Source organism: Nematostella vectensis, chromosome 2 (genome assembly GCF_932526225.1).
Source record: "Nematostella vectensis chromosome 2, jaNemVect1.1, whole genome shotgun sequence".
Taxonomy (NCBI): domain Eukaryota; kingdom Metazoa; phylum Cnidaria; class Anthozoa; order Actiniaria; family Edwardsiidae; genus Nematostella; species Nematostella vectensis.
Genome location: NC_064035.1, coordinates 7,931,456 through 7,942,444, shown reverse-complemented (window position 1 = coordinate 7,942,444; position 10,989 = coordinate 7,931,456). Strand labels below are relative to the sequence as shown.

Genomic DNA, 10,989 nt, shown 5'->3' with positions numbered 1-10,989 from the left:
GTGGTGCTAGAATCGCTTCATTCATTCACCCTCTTGTATTTGCATGTCACGGAATAAGAATACCAGTTAACAATTCTATCACTCTTTCAAAGGCATCTATGATTTGTTTATTTTGAGTCTTAAGAAAGGTTTTGATCTCGGATCTGCGTCCAATAAATCTTCTTTATACTCATCGAACTAAATTGTTACCGCGTCACGCAAGTATTCTCTGCGTGACCGTATAAAAAGAAATTCTACTGTTTACGCTTTCAAGGATGTTAATTTGTATAAAACCTTTAAAATATTTTCCTGATCGAAAATATTTCGCTCAAGATCCATTTTTCGTGTATTTCCAGCAACAGATCCAAGATTGATGTGTTCGGCGATCCTTTAAGAAGCGCTCGGATGAGCCTGGGTCTAGCGATATAGTAAGAACCCTGTTCCCAGCGTGCGTGACACTTCGATAATCACTTTAGTCGGGTCATACCTGTCAACAACACACTTTAGGCACCGAGAGCGAAATCGTATCCGAAATGTCTAAGCCAAACAACCTCGCAAAAAAGTTTGGCCCTCCGACCATGGAACTGAAGAAGGAGAACCCGGAGAAAACCTACTCGTTTAAAGGGGAGCTGGCGAGGTAAGACGGGGAATGGCGGATACCAGGGGAATGGGGATAGAATGCGCCAAGCTAAGAGATCAAGCCAGGACAGTGCAAACTCGCTAGATTCCAACAGTTCAAAACATCTGCGGGACATAGTGTGCGGATTGTGGAAGCCATTGCAGTGCAAGGCTTGACTATGGGCAGGGTTTGCGCGTCTAAGTCGCGAATAGACGCACATCTCGAAAGCAGTTCTCTATTCTCCATTCCCGTATCGACTCTCTAAGAATGGCACATGCATCTATTAACATAGATAGTGCTGTAAAGTCTGCTTAGGAGAAAACAGAAAGCTGGGAGAATTCCGTGTTTAAACATGTAGCATTCCTTAGAGGATTGAGCGGGAATGACCTTTGCGGTATTAAGTGTTCGAAGGAGTTATTTTCTGGCTTCCACAAAACACGTTAGCACATATGTACCGTGACAGCATACTGATTTAAAGTATTGTTATATTTTTAGGAATCTTGTGCCATACAAAGAGATATACAAACATACGTAACAGAATCGCCACGGCATAACAAATCTCGACCGAGGGGCTATAAGAAAGTCCTTGGAATTATCGTTTTATTTTTAGTACTTTTTCTATTAAAAAAGCGCCTCGCACCCCATGTTAACAGGCGTAAAATACCGATAGGCCTACTATAGCTTTAGATTGGCTTACTACGTAATGCGAGTCGGCCGTATAGGATAAAAATAATCGTAATAGCGACAGCAATAACGGCAGCAGGGTTCCTCTGTAGTTTCCGTTTCTCTCAGCGAGCAAAATATATATTTTACACCGAATAATTAACGCCTTAGTTTTGATACATTTTTAGGCTGAATATGTTCTTAACGATGTTCTTTAATTTTAGTGTACATAAGAAAATAATACCTAATGAATTATTAGGAAGAGAATTACGCTAATGTTCAATAGCAATAATAAGGTTGCTACTATGAGCACAATTTGATTCTGCATTTTAAAACACATCAGGACTAAAAAAGAAAAAATGCTTCTGTTATCTGAGCCTCTGCGTGTTTTTAAAATTTGGTGAAATCTCAGTCTGGACGTTCTTATAAAAAGGTTTTTAAAAAAAAGAGTGTATTGTAGGTTTTGTTGATTTTTTTTTTCGTAGATTGTAATAGAACCACTATTTACTCTATGTGAAAATGTAGTATTACGAGGGCACGAGGAAGAGTGAATGGCAAAGTATGTATGAAAATGCCCTTTTTTAGTTCTATCGAAATTTTCTAGTTATTTTCTTGTCTTGTAGTCGTGTTTTAGGAGGAACATCGATTGTTGTTCTATACGCTTTATATTTGATTATAATACAAACCAGTTTTCTTAGTTCTCAGAAAACTAGCTGACATCTGCCCTCTACGGGTCCCTAAAATAACGTGCCATTGGGCTGAAAATGAGGCTTTATTCCAAATAAAAAAGTGTATTGAGCATTAGATAAAAAGTGAAACATGGATGTTGATAGACAAATTGCTAAGATAAGCGAGGAAGCTGGACAGTGATACGGTATTAATTATTAGTTGGAGAATTATCAGGGCTTTCTAAAATGTACAATTTCAGAAACGATCCGTCCCCCTATTGGAGGGAATCAAAGAGAATAACTCCGTACATGGAACCCTGCTCTAGCTTTATAGTTTGTCGAATAAGGAGAAGATTGATATGTGTGACATAAAGTAGCCTACGTCTGTTTATTAAGCGGCTTTACGGCCATGTTGTTGTGATAACAGCTTTGGCTCAAGCGATTTTTCCTTTTGAACTCAAAAACTTGTTTTTTTTTAATGCTTGTGCTACGTGTGGTAGCACGATTTGAGGCGGTTTTGAGCAGCAAACTACTGTTTTTTGTGGAGACAGAATAGTTCATTTACAAACACTGTTAGATCTTCTACCTGAAGTGAGACTTCTCAGATTACTATTATTTTTATCGGAATGTAGTAATGACTGAAATTGCCATTTAATATAGTGGAACAAGTGAACACACACTAGTACGTCTAGCTTTAGTTCAATGTCATTATTATCATTTATTCTATATTATTTTTAAAAAGGGGCAAGTATGCCGTCATCAAGAGGTGCCAGGAAACCAAAACTAAAAAGAATCTCGTTGCTAAGTTAATCAAGTATGACAAAGACACTGAGAAGATCGCTGTTCAGGAGTATGAGATTATGAAGGTAAGCTGTGGTGGTGTGAATCACGACCGTGATGCACCGGCTATCCTGTAGTGATCGATAATCACCGGGTCTCCTGTGGTAACAGATATATTCAGCGGGTCTCCGTATTGAGTTGGTCTCCTGTGGTAATAGATATATTCAACGGGTCTCCTGTGGTGGTTGATACATTTAAAGCGGGTCTCCTGGAGGTGATCGATAATTAGCGGGCCTCCTGTTGTTTTTGTGGCATTTCTGTTGCCCGTTGCTGTTGTCTGTTTCTGTTGTCTGTTTCTTTTGTTTGTTTCTGTTTTCTACTGCTGTTGTCTGTTGCTGTCGTCTGTTGTCTTTTACTTTCGTCTGTTGCTGTCGTCTGTTATCTACTGCTGTTGTCTGGTGCTGTCGTCTGTTATCGGCTGCTGTTGTCTGTTGCTGTCGTCTGTTATCTGCTGCTGTTGTCTGTCGTCTGTTATCTACTGCTGTCGTCTATCTGCTGCTTTTATCTACTGCTGTTGTCTGTCGTCTATCTGCTGCTGTTGTCTGTTGTTGTCGTTTTTTATCTACTGTTTTTGTTTATTGCTGTCGCCTATCTGCTGCTGTTGTCTGTTGTTGTCGTCTGCTTTATACTGTTTTTGTCTGTTGCTGTCGTCTATCTGCTGTCGAAATCCGAGATTTCGGGTCTCACTACATTCTAATTGGGTTTTAATATATTTTTAGGATCTGAAGCACGATAGATTATTGACAGTCCGTGACGCATTCCATGTCAGGAAATATGTCGTAATTATGATGGACATGTGAGTAAACAGTAGCCCAACTCTTTCTTTACTTGTTTAGGGATACTTCCTTGAATTCCCTTCCTGTTACATATGATATGAATGAACTTGTTGCAGAGTTGAGGGATAGAACTTCCTTGAATCCCCTTGCTGTTATTAATGATAAATGAACCTTGTTGATGAGTTTAGTGGAAGAACTGCCTCGAATTCCCCCGATGTTATATGTGATATGAATGAACCTGTTGCAGAGTTTAGGGAAAAAACTGCCTCGAATTCCCTCGATGTTATATATGATATGAATGAACTTGTTGCAGACTTAAGGGATAGAACCGTCTTGAATTCCCTAGCTGTTATTAATGATGAATGAACCTGTTGCAGAGTTTAGGGAAAGAACTGCCTTGAATTCCCTCGCTGTTATATATGATATGAATGAACCTGTTGCAGAGTTGAGGGAAAGAATTGCCTGGAGTTCCTTGGAGACAAGCCCCGGGCGAATGAGGAAGACGCAGCATTCGTCATGCGACAGACTCTCGATGCGCTTAAGTATCTTCACAGCAACAACATCGTGCATTTGGACGTCAGAGTAAGTTATCTCCTCCCCCTTCCACTCCCCCCCCCCCCCCCTAAAAAAATATATATAATTGAATAAAGGTTTTCTCCTTCCCAAAAATTTAAAACCGCGTTGAAAAATCAAAAGGTGTGCGGGCAACCCCAGAGAACCCGTGCGATGACCGTAAAAACGAGTCGTGATGCTCATTGCCGACATAACGACATAGGCGCCCGCTGCTTGATGTTCTTATGATCGAGTATGTACATCCGCCACATAACAACCTAACTATCGTCATAAGACATGGACATAACGACATATAAGACAAGACGATGTCGTCATGGTGTTATGTCGTTATGTCGTCTGTTGGCACCACTCTTTTAAATACCATTAATGCTCATTTTATCGCCCTAGACACAGGTTCATTTTGTTAGAATCGTAAAGGGTCGTTTATTTGAGAAGTGCGCATAATTCAAAGATCATGTCCATATGAATAACTACCATGTCTTTATTCCAAGCAACAGATAGGAAGTGAACACTTATCACTTTATTCTAGTAAAAATAAGAGTAACTTGTGGTTGCCTAGAGAGGGAGGGGGCGCTTATTTAAATGCTATGCCTTAGGGTGGGCGTGTATTGGAAACTGGGTGGTAAAACGAGAATTTACCTTATACATCTATGGAGTTCCGCTATGAAAATATAAGATTATCTTCATGCATATAAATGCTGCTTATTACAGCCCGCGAACTTGATGGTAAAGAAAGACTACACCTTAAAACTGATCGACTACGGATGCGCTCGTAAGATCACTAATGAGGGTGGCGACCTCGTTGATGCGGTCGGAGTTACCGAGTTCGCAGGTAACCTTTTTTGTGGCCATTTTTGCGTACCTGGGGGGGGGGGGGGGGGGGTGCGCTGCGTGCACGAGCACGCCCTGGTATTTCTTATAGAAGGATTGTCAAAATCTATTCATGCATAGGATACCTATAACTGCGTTCCCCCTTCAAGATACGAGGACGGCGACGGTAATGCAATTAATTTGAGAATTCTCATGAAAATGATCTGTCTGATAGATTTCAACCGTTCTCCGCAAAGCCAAATTTTTGCGGTCTAGCGAGGACGTGGACGCCTAAAGTATGAACTAGCCTAACTTTGTTCGCTATTGTAGAAATAAAGTACCGATTAAATTCTTGTCTGTTTCTGTGTAAAACGTTTTTGTATTGTAATTTACTTGTTTCAAACATATCGCCAAGTACTAAAATGTTCGTTTCCCTATTTAGTCTTGGGATGGCGAGGAAAACGAAAGAAAATGGAATGCAATTCGAAACATGTTAAATTTTAAGCGAAAAGTGCAGTAAACGATATTATGGACAGTGATAAGATATGATAGATAATGATAGGATATCCAAGAAGTCTAGATATCGAACTAGCTAGAACTAGAAGTCGCTAATAGTCGACTCTGCCAAATTTTCGTCTTGACTAAGGCTGCTTCAGGGCAGACTGCCATAGTATTACAATGTGTTTAAATGTTACAGTACAGGGGGATTTTATTATAAATTTTGCTTCACACTTTGAACAACAAGAAGGTAATTGGATGATGTTTTTATCAGCTCCCGAGCTTCTGTCAATGGACCCCGTGAATGGAGCAGCTGACATGTGGAGCATTGGCGTCCTTATGTACATCCTGTAAGTACGACATCAGTCCTTATGCACACCCTGTAAGTACGATATCAGTCCTTATGTACACCCTGTAAGTACGATATCAGTCCTTATGTACACCCTGTAAGTACGATATCAGTCCTTATGTACACCCTGTAAGTACGATATCAGTCCTTATGTACACCCTGTAAGTACGATATCAGTCCTTATGTACACCCTGTAAGTACGATATCAGTCCTTATGTACATCCTGTAAGTACGATATCAGTCCTCATGTACACCCTGTAAGTACGATATCAGTCCTTATGTACATCCTGTAAGTACGATATCAGTCCTAATGTACACCCTGTAAGTACGATATCAGTCCTTATGTACATCCTGTAAGTACGATATCAGTCCTTATGTACACCCTGTAAGTACGATATCAGTCCTTATGTACACCCTGTAAGTACGATATCAGTCCTTATGTACACCCTGTAAGTACGATATCAGTCCTTATGTACATCCTGTAAGTACGATATCAGTCCTTATGCACACCCTGTAAGTACGATATCAGTCCTTATGTACATCCTGTAAGTACGATATCAGTCCTTATGCACACCCTGTAAGTACGATATCAGTCCTTATGTACACCCTGTAAGTACGATATCAGTCCTTATGTACACTCTGTAAGTACAATATCAGCCCTTATGTACACCCTGTAAGTACGATATCAGTCCTTATGTACACCCTGTAAGTACGATATCAGCCCTTAGGTACACCCTGTAAGTACGATATCAGTTCTTATGTACACCCTGTAAGTACGATATCAGTCCTTAGGTACACACTGTAAGTACGATATCAGTCCTTATGTACACCCTGTAAGTACGATATCAGTCCTTATGTACACCCTGTAAGTACGATATCAGTCCTTAGGTACATCCTGTAAGTACGATATCAGTCCTTATGTACACCCTGTAAGTACGATATCAGTCCTTATGTACACCCTGTAAGTACGATATCAGTCCTTATGTACACCCTGTAAGTACGATATCAGTCCTTATATACATCCTGTAAGTACGATATCAGTCCTTATGTACACCCTGTAAGTACGATATCAGTCCTTATGTACACCCTGTAAGTACGATATCAGTCCTTATGTACACTCTGTAAGTACAATATCAGCCCTTATGTACACCCTGTAAGTACGATATCAGTCCTTATGTACACCCTGTAAGTACGATATCAGTCCTTAGGTACACCCTGTAAGTACGATATCAGTCCTTATGTACACCCTGTAAGTACGATATCAGTCCTTAGGTACACACTGTAAGTACGATATCAGTCCTTATGTACACCCTGTAAGTACGATATCAGTCCTTATGTACACCCTGTAAGTACGATATCAGTCCTTAGGTACATCCTGTAAGTACGATATCAGTCCTTATGTACACCCTGTAAGTACGATATCAGTCCTTATGTACACCCTGTAAGTACGATATCAGTCCTTAGGTACACACTGTAAGTACGATATCAGTCCTTATGTACACCCTGTAAGTACGATATCAGTCCTTATATACATCCTGTAAGTACGATATCAGTCCTTATGTACACCCTGTAAGTACGATATCAGCCCTTATGTACACCCTGTAAGTACGATATCAGTCCTTATGTACACCCTGTAAGTACGATATCAGTCCATATGCACACCCTGTAAGTACGATATCAGTCCATATGTACACCCTGTAAGTACGATATCAGTCCTTATGTACACCCTGTAAGTACGATATCAGTCCATATGTACACCCTGTAAGTACGATATCAGTCCATATGTACACCCTGTAAGTACGATATCAGTCCATATGTACACCCTGTAAGTACGATATCAGTCCATATGTACACCCTGTAAGTACGATATCAGTCCTTATGTACACCCTGTAAGTGGCGATATCAGTCCTTATGTACATCCTGTAAGTACGATATCAGTCCTTATGTACACCCTGTAAGTACGATATCAGTCCTTATGTACACCCTGTCATCCTGTAAGAACGATATCAGTCCTTATGTACACCCTGTAAGTACGATATCAGTCCTTATGTACACCCTTTCATCCTGTAAGTACGATATAAGTCCTTATGTACACCCTGTAAGTACGATATCAGTCCATATGCACACCCTGTAAGTACGATATCAGTCCATATGTACACCCTGTAAGTACGATATCAGTCCTTATGTACACCCTGTAAGTACGATATCAGTCCTTATGTACACCCTGTAAGTACGATATCAGTCCATATGTACACCCTGTAAGTACGATATCAGTCCATATGTACACCCTGTAAGTACGATATCAGTCCATATGTACACCCTGTAAGTACGATATCAGTCCTTATGTACACCCTGTAAGTGGCGATATCAGTCCTTATGTACATCCTGTAAGTACGATATCAGTCCATATGCACAACCTGTAAGTACGATATCAGTCCATATGTACACCCTGTAAGTACGATATCAGTCCTTATGTACACCCTGTAAGTGCGGTATCAGTCCTTATGTACACCCTGTAAGTGGCGATATCAGTCCATATGTACACCCTGTAAGTACGATATCAGTCCATATGTACACCCTGTAAGTACGATATCAGTCCATATGTACACCCTGTAAGTACGATATCAGTCCTTATGTACACCCTGTAAGTGGCAATATCAGTCCTTATGTACACCCTGTAAGTACGATATCAGTCCATATGTACACCCTGTAAGTACGATATCAGTCCTTATGTACACCCTGTAAGTACGATATAGGCTTAGCATTGGTCATCCATAAGTACACCCCGCACTATGATATCAGACGTGTATCAAGAATTTGTTTTTAATCTCAAAACACACAGATGTGTCTATGGGTCTAGAATCACCGCAAATCATCACTTCATCTCACACTCCAATCCTTGTTTTGTTTTGTGTTTTATTTTTGTCTAGATGCAAGTTACTTCCCCCTTTTCCTGCCTCCTTGCTTTGTCGATCATATTTGTGTGTTTTTTTTCTCTAGATGTACCGCCACTCTCCCCTTTACCTCCGATGACGAGGACGAGACCATGCAGGCTGTGATCGCTGTTGACTATGACATGTCCGCGGACAAATTTGGCAAGACCACCGACGAGGCTAAGGACTTGATCAAGAAGTGTCTTGTACGAGTGCCCACGTAAGTAGTAAAACCACGTCATTATTTATTACCATCTTCGTGATCGTGATTATTATCATTATCAAGCCCCATAAACATCTAGATTTAGATGGTCGCGGTCATCATTAGAGCAATAATAAAATTATGGTCATCGTCGTCGTCATCGTTGTCAGCATCATATCATATTCATCATCGTTATCATCATTGTCAATATCATCGTCGCTATCATCAACATCATCATCACCATCATCATAATCATCACCACCACCATCATCATAATCACCACCACCATCACCATTGTCACTATGGCCATCACCATCATCATCACCATCACCATCACCATCACCATCATCACCACCACAACCATCACCATCACCACCACCATCATCACCACCACAACCATCATCGTCACCATCACCATCACCACCACCATCACCATCATCACCACCACAACCATCATCATCACCACCACCTTCACCATTGTCACCATCACTATCACCATCACCACCATAACCATCACCACCACCACCACCATCATCATCAACATCATCAGCATCATCATCATCATCATCATCACCATCACCATTGTCACCACCACCACTATCACCATCATCATCACCATCATCATCACCACCATCATCTTCATCATCATCAATCTCATAAGCATTAGCATCACTATCTATATAAACGTCATCATCATCATCAACAACAACAACAGCAGCAGATAGCCATTATAATGCTAATTATCGTCATTGATCTCATCCTTATTTTTGATTTTATATCTGTCGAATAACGCCGTCATCATCAGAGCAATGCCCATCGTGTAATCCTATATGTCGTTTATTTTACAGTAAACGCCCTACCGCCAACCAGGTCCTTGAGGGTGAATGGCTTTCGGTGAGTTTTTCATTCTTTGGCCTAAAGAAACTATACAATCCTGCTAAGGCCGTTGAAGTATTGATAATAATATTTGATAAATACTTGTCTAATGTATTTAAATTCTAAGGATCTAGTAATGCAGATACATTTGAAAAGTATAAAAAGTTTCCTTTAAAATCTAAAGAAAGTATTTTTATGTGATCAGAACTCCAATGCGCAGAAGAGGAAGACTACAGACATACCTTCGTCCAAGTTCAAGGCCCTCAACCAAACCCTGACTGATGAGGTAGGTCCCCTTAGAGAATGGTATATGGAGAAAGATCTCTTGGGACTCGATTGAGAGCAATTGAGAGCATATTGATACATACGGGGAAATCATTTTGCCTGATGATATGTCGAAGTTTACTTCTTGCTTATTCTTTGAAAGCGTTTTTGGTTTTGTTTTGTTTTATTTCGATCATCAAAACTGGCTTCTAGTCTACATAACTATAGGGTACCTTATTCAAACCTCCAGTTTCCCGTTGAGTGGAATATCAGTTGACTATCAAGAATTGCTTGTCTTTTAGGATAAGGACGAAGCAGTCGTGGCATCGTGCACCCTGCGAGGATTTGACGAGGAGGAATACGAGTCTCCGGATGAAGACGAAGAATAGACCCCCTCCCTGTCGGTTGTCGGACTCGACTAATAGGAACACTCTTAAAATTCTCCTTCCTGCTAGAATGTAATGTCACTAATAGACCGGATATCTGTAGGTTATTAGACGTGTTGTTGAAATCAGTTAACAGGTTGTGCAGTTGTGAGGATTGCCGCGGAATCAGAAGTGGCAGATGAGGTCAATAAAGGACTTAAACCGTGCTAGTTAAAGTTTGTTCTTTTTGCACACTTTCAATTACCTCTGGCACTAAAGCGTTTATCTGTGCGCATGGGCTATTCAGCGCGCAAAGGCGCAAAGCTGCGCAGGGGTCCACTTTTTTACGGTGCACCAAAAATCACCCTGTGCAAGGCTCACTCACTCGCGGTGCGCAAAGGCTCACTTACCCACGGTAAGCAAAGGCTCACTTACTCACGGTGCGCAAAGGCTCACTTACTCACGGTGCGCAAAGACTCACTTTATCACGGTGTGCAAAGACTCACTCACTCACGGTGCGCATAGGCTAACTTACTCACGGTGCACAAAGACTCACTTTGTCAAGGTGTGCAAA

At 40.8% G+C, this 10,989-nt stretch overlaps 1 protein-coding gene across 1 annotated transcript; it reads left to right on the top strand.

Moving 5' to 3' along the window:
* The first annotated feature begins 428 nt into the window (after nt 1-428).
* On the top strand, nt 429-10,641 carry LOC5514355 (death-associated protein kinase 2). The gene is made up of 10 exons (XM_048724224.1): nt 429-616; nt 2,672-2,795; nt 3,489-3,565; nt 3,989-4,127; nt 4,830-4,950; nt 5,701-5,776; nt 8,776-8,928; nt 9,759-9,804; nt 9,992-10,072; nt 10,353-10,641. The coding sequence occupies exons 1-10, from the start codon at nt 513-515 to the stop codon at nt 10,437-10,439; spliced, it is 1,008 nt and encodes a 335-aa protein (XP_048580181.1). The 5' UTR covers nt 429-512; the 3' UTR covers nt 10,440-10,641.
* Nucleotides 10,642-10,989: the final 348 nt, after the last annotated feature.